At 35.1% G+C, this 20063-nt stretch overlaps 2 protein-coding genes and 1 long non-coding RNA gene across 4 annotated transcripts in view; 1 reads left to right on the top strand and 2 right to left on the bottom strand.

The window, feature by feature from the left end:
- Positions 1–1324, bottom strand: part of LOC122522669 (furin-like protease 2) — a 455090-nt gene extending 453766 nt beyond the window's left edge. For both annotated transcript variants that reach the window (XM_043643961.1, XM_043643960.1), the window contains exon 1: positions 272–1324. In XM_043643961.1, coding sequence (XP_043499896.1) covers positions 272–487 — 216 coding nt within the window. In that variant the 5' untranslated portion in view covers positions 488–1324. The remainder of the gene's footprint in view (positions 1–271) is intronic.
- Positions 1325–1460: 136 nt separating this feature from the next.
- Positions 1461–16458, bottom strand: LOC122522672. The gene is made up of 2 exons (XR_006305127.1): positions 16314–16458; positions 1461–1505 (listed from the first exon to the last, which is right to left on the bottom strand). It is a non-coding gene; the product is annotated as an uncharacterized LOC122522672 (long non-coding RNA).
- A 1698-nt stretch (positions 16459–18156) lies between these two features.
- On the top strand, positions 18157–19226 carry LOC122522671 (40S ribosomal protein S17). The gene is made up of 3 exons (XM_043643963.1): positions 18157–18263; positions 18542–18693; positions 18792–19226. The coding sequence occupies exons 1-3, from the start codon at positions 18261–18263 to the stop codon at positions 19027–19029; spliced, it is 393 nt and encodes a 130-aa protein (XP_043499898.1). The 5' UTR covers positions 18157–18260; the 3' UTR covers positions 19030–19226.
- Positions 19227–20063: the final 837 nt, after the last annotated feature.

The following is a 20063-nucleotide window of genomic DNA, read 5'->3' on the forward strand; positions in this document are numbered from 1 at the left end:
ACATGGCTCTGTGATAGCACTAGTTCCCGGTCGATCATTTAAGTCAAGCAGCGCTGAGTACGATTAGTACTTGGATGGGTGACCCGCTTGAGAAAAAAAAAAGAGGAAGAAGAGAAAAGACGACAACTTCATGCCGTAAATTTGAAATCGCTTTGCCGCGCATCGTAAATACCGAACAAACTTCATGGTATCGCTCGGAAAAAAACAATCACGCCAAAAGAAGTATAACTTCAAAAAAAGAAAGAAGAAAATATTGATGAATACTACTAACCTGTCCGTGATTATCGAAGCCGTGTTTCTCAGCAATCTCGGCGGCAGCATCGAATCCTTCCGGTACGTGGACCGCGAACTGATTCGAGTAGATTGGCACGGGCCGTGCCCGAGGACGGGGTCGGGGGAAGGCTTCTGCTTCTGCTTCTGCATTTGACTTTATCGGTGAACCGACCACCACCAGCAGGAAGCACACCAAGGTCACTCTGACGATCATCTCGTCGTCGTCGTGTTACCCGTCGACGAGCGAGGACTAACCGCGCGACACGCCGACACGACAAGGACAATTACGAGCGTAACACGACGTCGTCGTCGTCGTATTCGTCGTCGTCGTCAACGACTACACACTAGTGGGAGAAAGACAGAGAGAGAAAGAAAGAGAGAGAGAGAGGATGGGTGGTTAGGGAGGGATTGGTAGAGCAAGCAGGCAGGCAGGCCGACAGACAGACGGACAGACAGCCAGAGAGACAAACTGGCTGAGAAAGAGAGACAGAGAATACACCCGCCGAGAGGGAGAGAGAGAGAGAGACAACTTGATTTCCTCCCCACTCCTCAAATATATGTCTCTATCCCTATGTGTGTATATTTATTTGTATATATATATGTATCTCTCCCTCTCTCTCTCCCCCTCTCTCTCTCTGTCCCTCTCTCTTTCGTTTATCACTCTATCTATCTTCGTCGCACAACCTCCAGATATTTTCCAATTTCGATATAATCGAAATTGTATTAAGGATCGACACACGCGTAATAATAACACGTTTTACGTTTGCAGAAACGAAATTTAAAGATGAAAGACTCTTCTTCCTTTTTCTATTACTTTTTTTCTATTCTTGCTTTCTTTCTTTTTTCACGCGACACGCGAATAAAACAACACTCGATGACGGATCCTTTTCGTTTATTATTTTCAAATAAACGATTTCTTCTCTCTTCTCAGTTGACGTAAAGATGACTTCTCGTTGAGATGACGGTTGGTTGGATTTGATAATAAAATATTAAATAATCGATATATATATATATATGTGTGTATGTGTTATCCGACTATTTTTTTGTATTCTTCTTGGGAGGAGAAGAAGATATATATATATATATATGTTTTTTTTTATTAAAAAAAACCGAACGAATTGAAAAATTACTCCGACGAGAAATTTCGATAACGCGCGTGTTACTTCCTTCCTTTAATCTTTTTCTTCTTCTTCTTCCTCTCGGTGGTGTTGGGTTCTTTCTCAGCGGCTTATCTGAAACATGAAACGAAGGAAAACCGCAGGTTAGCGATGCGAACTCTTGAAAAACTGCAACATGGAAACCAAGAGACGGTATTCCCCGATCCTTCGGTCGGTTTCTATTTAGCAATTTTTTCTTCCGTTAAAGAATGAAACGCGTAATCGTTTATTTCTTTCATTATATTTTTCTCTTTGTTTTTTTTTTCTTTTTTTTTTTTTTTAAAATATTACTTCATTTTTGATATCGTAACGCGATAACCTCAACCCAACAATCCCCCTGCCTCCCTCCCCCGCCCCCTAAAATAATATTTTTTCGTTGTGTCCTTCTCTAATATTTATTTCGTTTTTGCAAATATTCCTTTTCGACAAATTCGAATGATAAGAGGAAAATATCCGGTAAATTTCGGGCATGTTCGTCGTATGGTTATGCAAATAAAAATGAAAAAAAAAAAAAATAAATAAATAAATAAACAAACTGTAAACCAATAAAAAAAATTAATAAAAATACCCAACATACTCTCTACCCCCCCCTTCCTTCCTTCAACAACCAAGCAAGCAAGCAACCAACCAACCAACAAGTCCCCACCCCATCAAACATTCGTTCCTCCTGGCACAAGCTTGACGGTTTTTATAAATTGAGTTTTTCGACGTGTCGTTCGTGTGCTATCCCCCCTTACCCCCCATCCTCTCCCCCTTCCCTTTCCTAATACTACAACCCATACCTCCTGTATGTCCCACTCTCCAAAAAAATAGAAACGTTACGCGTGAGTATTAATTTCGTATAACCTTTTTCGAGAACGCGCTTTGGCGATAATAATTTGAAAAAAAAAAAAAAAAAAAACAAAAAAAAAACTGGTGTGTGTACTTATGTACGCACGTAAGAAGTTATACTTCTTTGCAATACCAAAACGAATATAACCTCAATAATCTCAAAAATAACTTTAAAAAAAAAAGAAAGGAAACATATTTTCAATCGATCGATATATTACATATAAGAAAGAATACAAAACAAAAAAAAACAAAAATATCAAAATATAGATATCAGTCCATACTAAATATAAGGGAGATATATCGAATTAATTTATGCGTCAACGGCCATGGCGCTGCGATAGCATTGGTTCCCGCTCGATCATTTAAGTAAAGCAGCGCTGAGTACAATTAGTACTTGGATGGGTGACCCGCTTGAGAAAAAATGGGAAGAAGAAGAGAAGACAACTTCATGCCGTAAACTTGAAATCGTTTTGCCGCGCGTCATAAATACCGACAAACTTCATGGTGTCGTTTTTCCAGACGCTTGGAAAAAAATCACTCCCATTACACATTTTCTCAAACGCGCCAAAAGAAGTATAACTTCAAAAAAGAAAAGAACAGACGAATCTAACCGATGTGAGACGGCGATGAAATAAATACGCACAAAGATGAAAGTTATCCGGATCGTAAAAAAAAAAGCACTCATTGCCAATCCAACCAGATCAAAATTCGTAGAAGTTTACCGTGAAATGTGTTATATGTCGAATCTATATCGGACATATATAATCGTGATTACAAACGAATCTCGTACGTAGATGCAAGTTTAATAAGCATATGTATGACACGAGTGAATGAAGGCTTGCACTATTGAACACAAATACGATAGGAAGGCGGGAATAAATGTTTGCTAATGTAACACGTTAACAATCATCGAGGTATGCATGTTGTTGATAGTTAAGATTAAATTTTCAAATGTCCATTCTCTCAGTTTCTCGCGCTGACAAACAAACACACACACGCACAAACATGCAACAACTTATACGGTGACGTAGGACGGGGGAGAGGGGGGATGGGGGGGTGAAATAAACCTTGGTAAACCGTTGTGCAGTCCACAGTAATGTTCGATCCACGACTATATCTCGTCACCAGCGCATTTCATAATGTATTCTGTTCCCATTTTCTCTGTATTTACCGAAATACTGTACCGTACTTGGGATGGCTTAGGCGTATGCTAATCTCTCTCTCACTCTCTTGTCTCATCATCACTGATCTTCGATAGTTACAACGCTCGCAGGCTAATTAATAGCTTTCGATGTATAAATCATTGGTTTCGTGGTCGATAATCATCAGATCGTGTATGTGTGTGTGTGTGCGTGTGTGTGTGGCTGCGTGCGTATACGCGTATGTGTGAAAATAAACGATAAGCCTGGTAGTTTAGAATTCGTGGCAAAGTACAACACCACCCAGGGCTTAACGCACTCGTAATTTCGAGGATGGGGGGAGGGGCAAGGGGTGAAGACATCTGGCGTAAACAGAAGAGGGAGGAAGTTTAATGGAGTCAGAGGAAACGAGCTGGATAGATACACGGATAGATAGATAGATAGATAGATAGATAGATAGATAGATAAATAGATCGATAGATGGTTAGATAAAGAGAAAGAGGTGGAAAAGGGAAATGGAAAATGTGGGGAGGTGGAAACTGAAGGGTGTGAGAGAGAAAGAGAGAGAAAGGGCTTTAATGCACTCGTCGAAACTCTGGGAAAGCATCAAACGAGACATACGAATATAGTACATATGATATGTATATGTATATATGTGTGTGTGTGTGTGTGTGTATGTTGCTTACCAATGTAAGCTCGAGATGATCCAGTTTTCGATCAAATGAGAGACAAACTCTCTACATGGTAGATGCAATATACGTATTCCTTCCTCTTCAAAGTTTCACGATTTCCCTGGATTCGTGTATGGAAGATAAAGAGGCAGCTAAATGAACGCGCAGAGATGTCATTCGAGATAATGAATTACGTTGAGATAGCGCAACCGAGATATAGCAAATCCTATAATCAAACATCATCTTTCTAACCGAAACGTTGGATACATATTTATATTATAGAAGATGTTTCCAAATACGTGGACATAATACGTTTGGATTGATGAGTAATTTCAATTACTTTAAAACTTAAGGAAATAATTCGTAAATTTATTCGGAGTAATATTTTGAGACACCCTGTACATGCTCTACGCGAATTTGTTTTATACAAATGTTCAATATTTATAACTACTATTTTTGGATTACATTTTGACGGAATAACTTTAAATGAGTACGGACAAGTTCAACTCTCCTATCACTCTCGATGGTTCATCATTTTTCGTTCGACATGAAAAAAAAAAGGGAGGAGTAGGAGGAGTATTATACATACAGTTAGTATCGATTCGTTAATAGAATATTTCAATCAATTGGATAAACGTTTGACATCGTTTTTCAATATGTTTCATCGATTAATACATGACGTCATTTTGAACGTTACTGGATATCGAAATTCATTGCGAACGATTTACCGTTATTTTTCTCATCAATAGTTATTAAACGTTACGTACCCTGCTTCCACATAAACGTAGACAGGCAATTAAGTTAGTTTTCCTCTCGTTCGAAACGACATTGTTAATATACCGCGATGATTGGAAAGACAAATATTACCTTTAGGGGAAAAGAAGAAAAAAAAAAAAGGTTTCCTCGTATTTTTTAAATGCAAAACTTATAGACAATTTTACGGTTAAAAACTTGTTTTCAATCGTAATTTATCGAATCTAATTAAGAAATGTCCTTTTACCTCGTGAGACCACATTTTTCTTATATTTTCGAAATAAAATCGTAATTTATTTCCACGCGATTGATCAAACGTTGCGCAAACTTAAAATCATCTATACGAAAAATACGAAGAAACTTTTTCCCCGGGTCCGATGCACACGCGAAACACAAATCATTTAACGAACTTTCCCCATCTATATATTGTTTATTCACCAATGTGTATCCAATCTAAAATATAAAAATATAAAAGCCCCGGAAATACAATTTTATCAATGGTTTTTAATTAAATTTTCGGAGGGGATAAAAAGAAAAAAAAAAGAGAGAGAAAAAAAGGAGACAAACAATATTCGATTTAATGCGATCAATTTGAACGGCATATTGGGATTCTCGAGTGAAAGGAGGTCAATGGCTGGTGCAAAACAGGCAAAAAGCCACTCGAGGCGAGTACATACGTATGAATGTACATCGACGAGTACCCAACCAGCCTATCTTGAATTAGTTGAAACTTTCCCCGTGAAATCGGCCTAACGCAAAAGCACCGTGTGCACCACCTATGGCGTACATATATGTGTCCCGTAACGAACCAGGCAAATTTAAAAAAACACGATTGTTACACCGAACAACAACACGAAATATGTGTTCGATCTACAATCAATTTCTTCGTTTATTTATAACTTTTGTTTTTTTTTCTTTCTTTTTTCGTCATTCAATTACCTAACCAAACATACGAATGTAGAAAATCAACGATAGATGCGGACAGACGAGTCCCGCGTATGGTTCGCCGATAACTAAAGGATTTAAAAACCTATTTTCCCAAAGCAAGACGTCGCAATTTTTATTCGCACGGTTAGGTCGAAAAATAAAAACAAGTTTGACCAGGGGAAATAGAAGAAAAAAAAAGAATTCTTTTTTACATTACGCTGACAAACTTTTCAACTCGACCAAAACCTCTATATATGTGTATATATGTGTGTGTGTGTGTGTATATTTATTTACACGTAACTCTTACAACGTAATATTACATATATGCATTTATGTTATTTGAACGAGAGTATTCGTGAACGCGCGTATAAAACCTGTAACTTCGCGAACGATAAATTGATATTCCCCGTCTGTAAGGGGGAAAAAGGAAAAAGAAAAATAAAAAAAAAAGTCAAAAGTAAATCTTTTTCTGGAACGAGTAGGGTATCCTAGAGGAATTTCGTTAACATATATTTGAAAAAGGTAAAGGGAGAAACGATTTCAGCTAGAAATCGAAACGACAAACCGTCACCAACCCGTTCCTTCGTTCGTTCGTTCGTTCGTTCGTTCATTCGTTCGTTCGACTTTAAACGTTAGAACGAAGATATTACGTTCCCGATATCACACCGAAGTATTGAAATCGGAAACCTCTCTAAGGTATTGACTATCTTCCCTTCTCCTCTACGTGTGTATTTACCATAGTCGTTTATGCGTTGCATTAATTGAAGATAAACGAATACGAATACTATGCAAAAGGAATTCTAATTAGCTGATAAATCATTCGCAAGACTCGCATTAATTAAATTGACGTTTACGATGAATTTGAATCGGAAACCCCCTTTTGAATTTCAATAATAATTAAATCGGCGATCGTGACGAATAGAAAATTGATAAAAGGATGATAGATAAACACGTCCAATGAAAATAATTCATAGTCGAATTTTCATTCGTCCTCTTTCGATTTTTGTATTTTATATGAAAATAAAAATAAAAAAAAAATAAAAAAAAAGATATGAAATCGTAACGCATTGATATGTGCCCATAATTACGAAAATGGTTTGTAAGTCATATATTTCTTGTTTCGAGATATTTAACCCTTTGCACTCGAGATGATTTCGACCAAATTAAGTAGACATTTTACAGGTACTTTAAAAACATTTATAAACAAACAAGCGTATAGAAATAATCAAATTTCATCAGTTTATTCATTTATATGTCGAAAAAAACAAACTTTGATAAATACTACACTCTGTAATTAGTTTTGGTTGAGTTGGCACTTGAAATATTGGCCGGGCGCAGTATCGGCGCCGCTCGAGTGCAAAAGGTTAAAGGATTACATTTGAACATTAAATAAATTCTATTACAATATTGAAATAACAAACACTATCTAACGGTTCATTTCTGACAATATATCGTGAAAATTACAATGAATTCATTTAGTTTAAAATAATATGGTGTGAAATAACTAATAAACTAATTTTTTTTAAATTTTAACTTAGACCACTTTCATAATTATGGGCACATATATCAATCGATAAGAGTTTCTACACGAGAACACGAGATTTTTTTCCTTATTGCAAAGGGAGGGGAAAAATAAAAAGAAGAAGAAGAAGAAGAAGAAAAAAAAGAAATAAAAAAGTAGAAGAAAAGTCGTGTGTGTTGGTTGCTTAATTAAACGGTTTTGAGTGACGTGTACTTACTTACTCGAGCAGCTATTAAGTTCGACGATGTGGAACGTCAAAGAAGAAGATGAGAGAACGTATGATACAAGCGAGGAGGAATACCGAAGAGGAAAAACCGAGAGAGAAAATGAGAACGAGAGAGACAGAGATGAATAGATAGATAGAAAAGGATAAAAGATATAATAAAAGAAGAAGAAGAAGAAGAAGAAGAAAAAGAAACTGCGAGAGAGATCAGCTGGAGTAAGTACTACGCAGTGTTATTTAATAGACACTCTTTCTGCTAATAGACTAGTATCTCACACTTGATATTGATGACGTCAAAACGACCAAAGGTTATTTTTAGTTAGCCGTTATGCGAATCGTTGGTAATTTCGTATCTGTCGTGTTAGGAAACACGAGATAGATATATGGAGAAAAAAAGATAGATAAATAGATAGAAATAAAGAGAAAGAGAGAGAGAGAGAGAGTATATGAAAGGGGGAGAAAGAGAGGGGGATGATAAGAAGGAATTGCGCAGTGTTTCCATGTACAAAAAGTTTGAATAACCGTCCTCGGCTCAGGAATTGTGCGAATTTCCGTTTGAACGTATAAAACATTAACAAGAGTGAGAGAGAGAGTGAGTGAGTGAGTGAGAGTGAGAGAAAGAGATAGAGAGAAAGAGAGGTGAATAAACTCTTGTCATACGTCATGAAACGAACCGAGTAGTATATATTCGAGTAAAACGCTATCTACCATTTATGGTGACACGTGGACCATGAGAATTTCTGTCACGTGCCATCCAACTCGCAATAACCATACGGTCGGTTGGTTGGTCGGTCGGTCGGTTGGGCGGGTGGGCGCACCTACCAAAATTATAAAACCTTCCCGGGCGACGGGCTATGGGCAAGTCGACGAAATTAGCATAGCAAATTTCGAGGCCATTAAGAGAATCGTAAAGAATTTTTGAGCTAGCTTCTCGACCTCTCATATAAAATTATTTCAAACAAAGCTCTCCTATTTATTGGATTAGTATTTTTCTTATGATTTATTTTATTTTTTTTTTATTTTTTTATTTTTCTTTTTTCTTCATTGGTTAAGGTTTATTAAATAAATCATCAAATATTTATAAAAGAAATGATATTAGCGGTATTATAAAAAGTCATGTAAAATATTGATGAAATAAATGTAATCATGTAAATAATAAGATAATTGAAGATCAATAATTGGATTAGTATTTTTCTTATGATTTATTTTCTCTTTTTTTATTTTTTTATTTCCTTTTTTCTCCATTGGTTAAGGTTTTTTAAATAAATCATCAAATATTTATAAGAAAAATGATATTAGCGGTATTATAAAAAGTCATGTAAAATATTGATGAAATAAATGTAATCATGTAAATAATAAGATAATTGGAGATCAATAATTGGATTAGTATTTTTCTTATGATTTATTTTCTCTTTTTTTATTTTTTTATTTTTCTTTTTTCTCCATTGGTTAAGGTTTTTTAAATAAATCATCAAATATTTATAAAAGAAATGATATTAGCGGTAAAATATTGATGAAATAAATGTAATCATGTAAATAATAAGATAATTGGAGATCAATAATTGGAATAAGATCAATTTGTAATAGATGATAATTATTAGATATATTTAAACTAGTTCTCGACTAATGAAAAGGGAAAGGAGAAAATGGTAGCGTTAACCACTTGGTAAAAGTGGTTAAGCTATTTTTGCTTGATTTTTCTCCATCCACCGTTTAGCAATTAGCATTTGGGTTTCCCTCGAGATACTCGGCTAACTATTAACTAATTAATAATAACGCGTATCGTCGGGGCTATTGCTTCGACAAAGTTACCCTAATTAGGGATTATTAATTAAAGAAAGAGCAGCAACGCGGGGCAGGGGGAGAAAATCTCGGGGATCTTTCGGTAATCGGCTTTTTGTCTGGGTCCGAGTTCGGGATAGCCATTCTCGATGGCCAATTAGTACGCGTGATTACGGGAAACCAGTGAAAATCCGCGAGAAAGAGATACTTTTATGCGAGCGCGGTATAGTTTTCCCTCTTTTCTTTCTACCAACTGCGAGAGACTAATCCCTTTGTGATCCTGACTGGACTAGATATCCTACCTATATACCCCCGTTTCTTTTTCTTTTTTTTATTTCTCTCTCTTTCTATTTTATTTTCCTCCTTTTCTCTCCTTTTTCCTATCTTTTTATTCCCATTGTTTAAAAGAATTTGGATAAAAGAAAAAAAATTAAAAAAAAATTAATCGTGGAAACGCATGGAACACGGGGAACACGATGATTGTACAAAATTATCCGTTGAAACCGAAATAATAAAAATGAATCAGAAAAATATGCATACTAGGTCTGATGATGCACAAATTTTCGTAAAATCGCATATGGTTAATTACGTATAAAATTGTGTCTATAAAAAGGATTTAGATAAAAAAAAAAAAATAAATCGTGGAAACACATAGAACACAGGGACACGATGATCATAACAAATTTTCCATTGAATGCGAAAAAATGAAAATGAATCAGAAAAATATGAAAGTGCATGCTACTTATGTCGATAAACAAATTTTGGTAAAACCGTATATGGTCAATTATGTTTACCGAGGGGTAACGTAACAGACTAAATCAGAAATTAATTCGAAGATATCGAATGTAAACTGAAGAGGCATTAGCATCGCGTGACTAACTCATAACCAAAGGAAATGTTAAATGCATGGGGCATGGCTTCCGCAAGCTTTCGGACTGTCAAACATTCAACTCCGATATCTCTTTGTAGTCGAATGTAATTTCAACCGATAAGTTATTACTCCTGACGAATAATCAAACTAGGATAAGCACGATAAACGAAACGGGGTTGAACGATGGGGATGAGTTAAAGAGGATTGCAACGAGTTTAATAGAGAAGTTTCCTAACATTTGCAGTTGTATTTGCAAGATTCCAATTTAACAGATATATATACCAGAAAATGATACAAATATATACCTGAAAAGAGATTTCTTTACGAAGATGCACTATTTCCTAATGCAATCTACATATACAATCTAAGTATACGCGAACATATATAAAAAATTCATGACACATAAGTGTATTCAATTTTTATAGATTTCAACGAGTGAATGGCTGAGTTCTTCGATGATTAAAATAGCTCGTACTTGTAAGTTTGTTCCTCTTTTATATTTTTTTTTCCTCGCAAAACGGATCGTCAATAGTAAATGGAAATGAAACAAACAAGAAAAAGATTGTTAGGATATAAAAAAAACCACCCCTAGTTTCGTAAAGACCTTTTTTCTTCTTCTTTTCTCTTATGTGTAAAGACAAATTACCGAAGAATGACTGGAGGAAATATAATATATAAGGATCTACATATCCTTTCTCTCTCTCTCTTTCTCTCTGTTGAACAATCGACTTTTAATATTGGTTCTCCTTTAGTTCACCACCATAGATGATGCGAGTATGTATTCCGTTGGCGAAAATTCGCTTCTTCTCCAAAAGTTCCCGAAGGGAAAAAGGGAAAAATAAAATAGGAGGACGAGCAAGCGGAAGAAAGTTAAGAGCACTTTAACGATATATAAAATCACTTCTCGTCCTAGTCGGAAAAACTTTTGAGAGAGAGGATGCTTCAGCGCACGTGCCAGTCGAGTTTTCTTCTTCCTCATCCTCGTGCTCATACTTCAGCCTCATCCTCGTTTTCGTTTTCGTCCTCGTTCTCGTTGTTATCACGATAACTGGAGACGAATTAACGATTCAACGGTTACGTGATGATGATGATGATGATGATAATGATGACGACAATGATGACAACGAACGAGTAAATAAGCAAATAAATATCCTGGTATTTAATAGATTTAGTATTTACAGTATATTGTACATATGAGCCGTTTATTTTGAAAGTAAGTCCATTTATACTTAAATTGGGATATTTAAGTTTCAATGCAAGTTTTAAATTGGGATATTTTTATAAATATGTTTTTATATAAATATATATTTAATTTATTAAAAATTTTATAATATTTTATTTTAAAAATTTTATAATATTTTAATAAAATATTTATTTATATAAATATAAATATATATTTTTCTTTTATATATTTTTTTTATATAAATATATATTATATTTGCGTTTCAATCCAATTAAAAAATACGTACAGAATACCATTGAGTTATGTTGCTTAAGTGTATCTAAAGGTGTTTAAATTTACAATTCCTATTAAATAATGGCAATTATTAAGTGATAATATGCGTTTTCTTACCAAGATTGGAGTTAGCCCATTTTCAAAATTAACAACCAGATTCGTTATAAAATTTGAAGGAACCGAAGTCCATTCAACATAATTTAAGATGCTTCAAATTGAGAAAAAACAATACTCATTTTATTTTACATACCTTTATAACACTTTAAAAACATAAATTATGCGATTGAAAACATTTTTTACAAACACAAATTACAAAACAATTTTCTATCTCATCTAAATTTTGTGTATGTAAAAGGGATTTAAAGAAATCATGATGTTCCGGAGGTATATATCGTAATAAGTCAATTATGTTCTTGAATTTTGCGGTTAATTTGCCTTATATTTTTATAGTTTTATACAGTTCAATACAATATTTTCGAACTTTCTTGGTCTACCTCGACGTGGTAATAAATTCAGGACTTTCAAATTTTCATTCTCATTCATTGATGTCTTATAAAAAATTTTATACGGTTCATTTTTGACAAAACCCATCCAACATATTTTTAACCAGTTTATTGGTTCTCCGTTAGAATTCTTTACCCTTTTAAAAATTGCGTCTTGTAATAATTTTGTTAATACAAAATCTTCTTAATTCATTTCATGTACAAAAAGTTATTACCTTTATGACACTTTTTGATATATCGTAATAATCTCGGGGGACAAACAGTAAATTATTTTTTTTAATGCCATTTCTACCACACCAAAATCTCTATCATTTGGTAAAAACGAATGTCCTGATATTAAAATCAATGATAAATATCTTAATTTAAGTGTAAATGAACTTAGGCCACTTTCGAAATAAACGGCTCAGTTGTTCAACTAACTCTGAAAACTTATGTGTCCAGAATTACCGTATTTACTCGGAATATAAGTAACCTTAAATGCTTTATTGATAGATAATTTGAAGTTGTACATGTAATTATGGGTAACCGGAAATAATTGACAAATGGAGTTAGGCCACTTTCGAAATAAACGGCTCATATAAATAGAAAACAAACAAATATATTTAATTAAATTAATGAATATGCACACATGATACATACGAACTAACGTGTACTCGTATGTTTCTCTATAGCAACTAGGAGAAACTATCGAAACCACTTTTAACAAACGCGTTACACTTTCGTCAGAAACACACATACACCACCACCACCACCACAAAACTCGAGTGTATCTTATAAATAAATTCGTCTCTTCTTTTTTAATCCTCATTAATGTTCTCCAGACGAATAATATACAGCGCGTATTATATTTTTACGACGATATGAATAATAAAATACTTGTTTTAAATGAAATACCCGGCAGAAAAAAAAAGAACTTTACTTGACTTGTATATTTTCAACGTATCAAACGTTATTCGTAATTCGTATTGCTGTATAATAATTAATCAAATCGCGTCCGTACTAATGCGTTATTAATATTTATTTATACGTATCGATATATCGGCATATGTAACGCAAAAATCGCTGAAAATATTTTCGGTGAAAGTTACGAAAAAATTTCGAAACACCCGATCGTCTAATTATTAATTCATTATTTCGTGAACGTTTCTTTCGCGAACCAGTAAAATAGAAAAAAAAATAAAAAAGAAAAAAAAGAGAGAGAGAAGATCTGTTCTACATTTTTCGAATAAAAATCGGCAATTTTAACGCGAGGTTAACGCCGGAGGGGCGTAACGGAACGAGATATAACATTTAAAAAAAAAAGAAAAAAAGGGGGGGGGAGAAAAAGAAAAGAACAAAACAAATAAATAAACGAACAAAAATTTGTGCGAACGAGCGCGAGCGGGGTAGTTTTGCGAAAAATCACAGATAAATTATCTAATTTATCCGACAGTGGTGGGGCGGGGTGGGGTTGGGGAGTGGAGGGGGGAGGGGAGGGGAGGGGGAATAAACGACGCGTAACATTGCCTTGAATATACGCAAAAAAGGCGAGTAGTGTTGGCCGTGGTGGTGTCGTGTTAAACTCGACCATAAACTCGCTCACTCTCGGCCACCCTCTCACCCCCTCTCTCACTCCTCTCGCTCTATCTCTCTTTCTATTTTTTACTACGTCCAACACTTTTCGCATATGCTGTTTTTCCTTCTGGTTTTTTATTTCTTTTTTTTCCACTTTTCTTTTTTTTTTTTTCTATTATTCGTCCTTAGTTTCAGTTAGCTCTTTGCAACAAACAACGAAACACGTGAAAAAAAAGAGAGAGAGAAAGAAAGAGAGTGAGAGTGAGAGAGAAAGAGAGAGAGAGAGAGAGAGAGAGAGAGTGAGTTTAACAAAGACTAGTAGGAGGAATGAGGTAAATACGTATAACACGTTAGAACGTGAGAGGCTAAATCGAGAAATTCCGTTTCGTACGGTGTAAAACGTAATTACGTATATCACAAGTCACGTTGCTGAGAGGAGGTTTCAAAGGGGAGGAGAATAACATAAATGAGAGAAAGAGAGAGAGAGAAATATCAAGAAAAAGAGACATATAGAGACTGGAAGTTACAAAAATTGCGTCAACTTGTGTCTATAAATTTTCCAGCAATAGATAAAAACATTAGAAGACTGTTCGAAAAAAAAATAATAATATCGTTTTCTCGATAAGAGATAAGAAAAGATTTGTTTTTCTTAATATTTAAAATCCAAGGACATTTTAAATCGTTAAAACGAAATGTTTATGCGAAAAACGAAATTATTTGTCGAACAACTTAATAGATAAGAAAAAGATAAAGTAATCGTATGAAAATATAATGTCTTAGGTAAACTGCAACGGGTTTTAAAAGTCGTATATTAAAATATGTAAGAGAATTTAAGAGATGTGTTCGACAATTTTTTTTTTTTCATTTTAATGACTATATCATAGATCATCGTTACAAAAAGTACAAAAGAAGAAGAAGAAGAAGAAGAAAAAGAAAATAGAAATAAGGTTTCTATAGAAGAAGATCGAACGAATTTATTATTTATTCGCGTATGTAACCGAGAGGCAAACTTGTTGCATCGACTTGTTCTTCTCTTGTATATGCGTTATATGTACTTGCATATATATGTGTATATACAAGTTTATGTACACCTATACATATGCGCATATTCTCTGCGTTTTATCCCATCTGTTTCTCTATCACACGCGTAAACGCGTGACTGCTCTTAAAAGAATCATCCTCGTCGTCGTAGTCATCATCATGGTCATCATTATGGTCATCATAATCATCATCATCATCATCATCGTCGTCGTTGTAGTCGTCTCCACTCATGTAAACTCGCACGCACCACGCATCACATTTCCTTTCCTCTCCCTCCCCCGCCCCCCTCCCCCCCTACCCCCCTCTCTCCTATCGTTCATTAACCTTCTCGTCGTCTATCTTTCCATTTTTTTTAAATGTTAAATTTAAATGGATAACAATATTTAACTGTGAATGAAATTTACGTTCGAAATTTGTAGACAAAACTTTTTTGATTTTTTTCCTTTTTTTTGTAGACAGTTTTGATTTACTTTTTGATTTACTGGTACAGTTAACTGGTTCGAATTAATCTTTCATAATATTTCTATTTTTAATTGGCTCGAATAATAAAAATAATATAACGGTTAATGATAATTATAATTGTTGTTAAATCAAACGACGAAGATAAAGGTCACTAGATCGAAAAAGATGGAAGACACGTTTTTAAATTTCGCGCCACGTCAATAGGATTATTTTAAATTAGAGAGAACTATATATAATGAAATTTTCGAGAGAACGATATTAATTGCTCGAAAGATAAAAAGAATGAAATAGAATGAAATCTAAAACATTGACGATGATTTCTAATGAAAGGGAAAGATCGAGAACGGCGTGACCTTTCAACGAAGAGAAATTCGCGATAATTTTATCGAACGTATTTACTTGCGATTAATCGAACATGTCATCTCTCTTTCTCTTTTCATCAAACTCGTGCTCCCTGTCTCTCCTTTCTAACGAGTCTCAATACGAGGGAAATTTCGATCTTCGAAATATGCGAGGTAATCTTTTATATACAAAGTGAGATAGAAATTTCTTGCACAGAAATCATAAGATTTGAATGTGTTATAAGAGAACTCGCGAAAATCTTGAACATCAATCCTCAATAGTGTTCCACCATTTTTTAAATCAGCAGTTTAACGACTTGAGTAGCAAATTAAGTATAATTATCATCAATTAGAACAATGTATATGAACACAAGTGTAGAAAATTAATATTAAAAAAAAGGCATAAATAACAATTAATTTCTTTAAAGTTATTTTAGGGAAAGTGACTTTTATCTCACATCGGTAATCTATTAAGTTATCTAAGTGAATATGAGTGAATAAGTAATACAAGTATTCTGAACGTATTTAATATGATGCCAATCGTATATATAAAAGAGAAAGTCATCGGATCGAATTATAGTACTTGGAATTGGTGAGAATAAACGTGATTGTAATAAACGTGCTGGTTGCTTACACATAATATGCACAGTTAAAATAGAAACGAAACTACTATATGAAGAAGGGAAATATGTAGGAAAAAACCAGATGAGGCTAGGAAAGAAACGGAGAGGTGGAAAGAAACGTGGAAGGCACGAAAGTGGAGAAGTGAAGGAAAAGGAGGTTAAATCGTGGCACGAACGAACTTACCTCTTTGATATAGTTCGTGCGAGATTGTAGTGGACGTATCCCACGGCGAATTTCACATCGGTCGAGAGGTACTTGAGAACAAAATATACGTGGATAGAAAGAGAGAAAGAGAAGGTAAAAATTGAAGAGAAGAAAAAAGGAACCTATGTACGTGTATGTGTGTGTATATGTGATAAATGTATGCGCGCGAGATTCGAGAGATCCTATCCCTCGGCGTTGTTTCTTCGTGGCATGTTTGTCGTATTACGACCTGGTTCTCGTCTCTTCTTCCAATCCGAACACGATTTTTTAGACGGATGTTGACAACATGTGTGTGTGTGTATGTGTGTTTACGCGTATATATTTTTTGTTCTCTCTCCCTTTCTTTTTTTCTTGCGTTTGTTTTCGTTGCGTTCTCACTGAAATTTTTTCACACGAATTTCCTTCCTTCCTTTTCGATAAAACGAAGCACGAGCATTGGCCGTTCGCACTCACCCGAAGTAGAGAAACCAAGTGTCAAAAGGAAACTTAAAAAAAAGTTAGAACGAGGACACGCGAGAGCGAAAGAGACACGAAGACGGAAAGCAGGACTCTACCGAACACTCCGACCACCGCAGGCCAAGTGTAGCACCGCACTGACTGACTACTTCTCGCACCGTTCACCAAGGCGATAAACAAACTCGCCTCCTCTCCTTCGCTCCCACGAGCCCCACTCCACTCTCTCTCACGCTCCCGTCGCCACCGGCTCTTCTCCTCCTTTTTCTCCCCACCACCTTCCACATTGCAACTACCCACCACACCATACACCTCCCACTCCTCCTACTCCTTCGCCACTCTTCCTCGTACTTGCAAAATCGTGCGCGCGCGGCGCTACCGTCTCCCACCACGCTTCTTCTTCTATCTCTCTCTCTCTCTTTCTCTCTTCCACTCTTACCGACAGTACCGAATGACGCGTTCACCACTGATCAAACACAACCTTCACGCTTATCACCGATAACTGTAGATCTTCCGCATTTTTTCACCTATTTCGATAACGTCCCTCAATCCGTGATCAACAAACCCTTTCGTGATAAGTCCCAAAGGAATTGTCACTCGCGATGAGGTTAACTGTTCCGTATTATTCTCACTAACCTCCTTCTCGAATACACTAACTACGTGCATCATGTTTTGAGCCGATGACGCTCTGCGTCCCCGCCGCTGATTCGTCGCCGACAGCACTATCTCGCGGGCGACTCTTGTGACCTCTGGCGGGATTTTCTTGAATTATCATCTTTCATTTTACTCTTTCGTAAAAAAAGATCTTGATGTGGTTGTATCTGAAAATTTGTAATATTTTTTATATCCAAAAGAAAACATGATTTATATTTAAATAACACAGAGAATACACAATCAGAAAATTATTAATAAGTTCACGAATTTAATTATTTTACGGAGCAACTATTTTAACAGGAATTAAATAGATCGGGTTTTACGATTAGAGTAGTCTATATGCGAACGTTCCCTGAGGTAGATAAACGCGTTTCAAAGTGAATTTCTCATTTCCCTCTAGATAATGACAGAGAACGATATCGGGGATAGCTCGTGAATGGTAATCAAATTTACAAAGCGAGGGAACAAATTGGAAGCCTTCGTCCGATCTACTCGATCGGTTAGAATTGATAGAAACGATAGCAATTGAAATGATATTTATTGTTCGATAGATTTGGCAATAGTTTTTGTATAATATTATATTTCTAAATAATGAAAGTAATAACTTTTGTGAAATATACTCAATTCATATTTAAAGGTAAAGCAGATAGTTACCGACGGATATTTGAAAACACTCGTACTTAATAGACGTCGCTAGTATTGCTTACGAAAGCAGAATGAATGTAGTTTCTAAATCTGCCACGATGTCTGAAGCATAACAATCGACCATTTTCGTTTCTTTTTCGTTAAGTTCGCGTCTCTTCCGGGTTATTAGAGAACATGGTAGGTATTTATATTTTTACACTCCAATATTAATCCATAAAAATAAATTGCATCTATCGAAATATCGTGAAAAAATATCGTGCTATCGAGTTATTATATTTTATTTTCGGTGAAAACGCATGAAGTTACAGTTAAAAATAATGTGATTCGAAACGCGTGTGTTACAAAGGTGGAGGTTATGTACAGCAGTGTTCCACACAATAATTCTAAATAATTTCGTTTCTACGTATTATTGATTAACAAGATAATTCTAATGTGTATTCGATGTGTGGTTACAGAGTCGTGTTCGTACAAAGACCGTCAAAAAGGCGGCGAAGATGATCATTGAAAAATATCATCATCGCCTAACCTTGGATTTCCACACGAATAAGAGGATATGCGAAGAAATTGCTATCATTCCTAGCAAATCTCTACGAAACAAAATTGCTGGGTATGGTTTTAAGTACTTTGTTTACTTTTTATTAAAACTTTCTGCAGAAAGATCTGATTAGGAACAACAATAGTTGAACAAAAATATTTACTTTATAGATTTGTCACTCACTTGATGAAGCGATTGAAACACAGCCAGGTCCGTGGTATTTCTATCAAACTCCAAGAAGAAGAAAGGGAACGCAGAGACAACTATGTTCCAGAAGTTTCTGCTTTGGAACACGACATCATCGAAGTCGATCCTGAAACCAAGGAAATGTTGAAGATGTTGGAATTCAATAACATTACCGGATTGCAACTGACTCAACCCGTTACACAATTTAGTAGACGTTCTTAAAAATTTTTCTTTTTACTTTAAATAAAATTGTTGGTCTTGCACTTTTAAATAAAATTGCATACTGACAATCTAAAGATATTGCTTTTTTAATCCATTGTATGGTCGTACTAATTCATTATTTTATACTTTGTGAGTTGTGTAAATGAATTGTGTTCAGGATTCGAAGTTAGTCTAAATTATATACAAATCGAACAATTTGCAAATGAATTCATTTGGATAGAATATTATAGTAATATTTCAGTAAATTAATTATGAACTATATGCATCATATATACAATGATTCGATGAAGTGCTTTGCACATGCGCATTGTTGAACAATTCAATAGTTACAGTATCGTGCTACGGATGACGCATTATTACATACGGAAATTTATACTACCACATTTATAAGTTTTATTATCAGCTAGGAAGTAAGCACCACCGAGCAAGGTATCCGACCTTCTTTGGATAGCATTCTATCACAATTTTTTTCTTTTTATGACCTCGCATAGAATCGACTGACGTTATTTTTTTACATGTGAATAAGACTCGTGCGATCTTTCCTTACCAATTGTAAGTAGACCGCGTTTGAAAGGAATGCCTTTAGATTCTTTTAGTAATTCGATACTATTTCACCATTCTACAAAAACATGATGGTATCTTTAACAACCGGTTTATCAAATTCGCTATATTTATAGGACATAAGCTAACGTGGTCAAAGACCAGTGTAAAACAATGTTTCTCGAGCCGAATGATCGTTCTTTGTTAGCATACAAAGTATTGTTCATCTATTATTGTCCTATAAAACGTTTACGGATCGATGCAGAAGACTAGGAACGTATAACATGAAAAAAATAAAAAAAGAATCGCTAATATGAGATAAATATAGAAGCGGTATAGAGAGGGAGCTAATTGTAAGTAAAAATAAAAAAGGAAAAGAATGGTAAAGGAAAGTTCGCGAAGGCGGCGCGTTCGTTCGATAATCAGGCGTCGCATTATGGCATGGCCCTTCGATATGCACCCTCCTCGCCTACGCGCTCGAGCCAGGCCTGCCC

This window comes from Polistes fuscatus, unplaced genomic scaffold, assembly GCF_010416935.1.
Source record: "Polistes fuscatus isolate 324 unplaced genomic scaffold, CU_Pfus_HIC Scaffold5, whole genome shotgun sequence".
In the NCBI taxonomy this organism is placed as follows: domain Eukaryota; kingdom Metazoa; phylum Arthropoda; class Insecta; order Hymenoptera; family Vespidae; genus Polistes; species Polistes fuscatus.

Excerpts from the sequence above, each read along its gene's own strand:
- LOC122522671 (XM_043643963.1), top strand. Across the intron at positions 18,694-18,791 it reads CTACGAAACAAAATTGCTGG|ATTTGTCACTCACTTGATGA; the intron begins GTATGGTTTTAA and ends TTTACTTTATAG.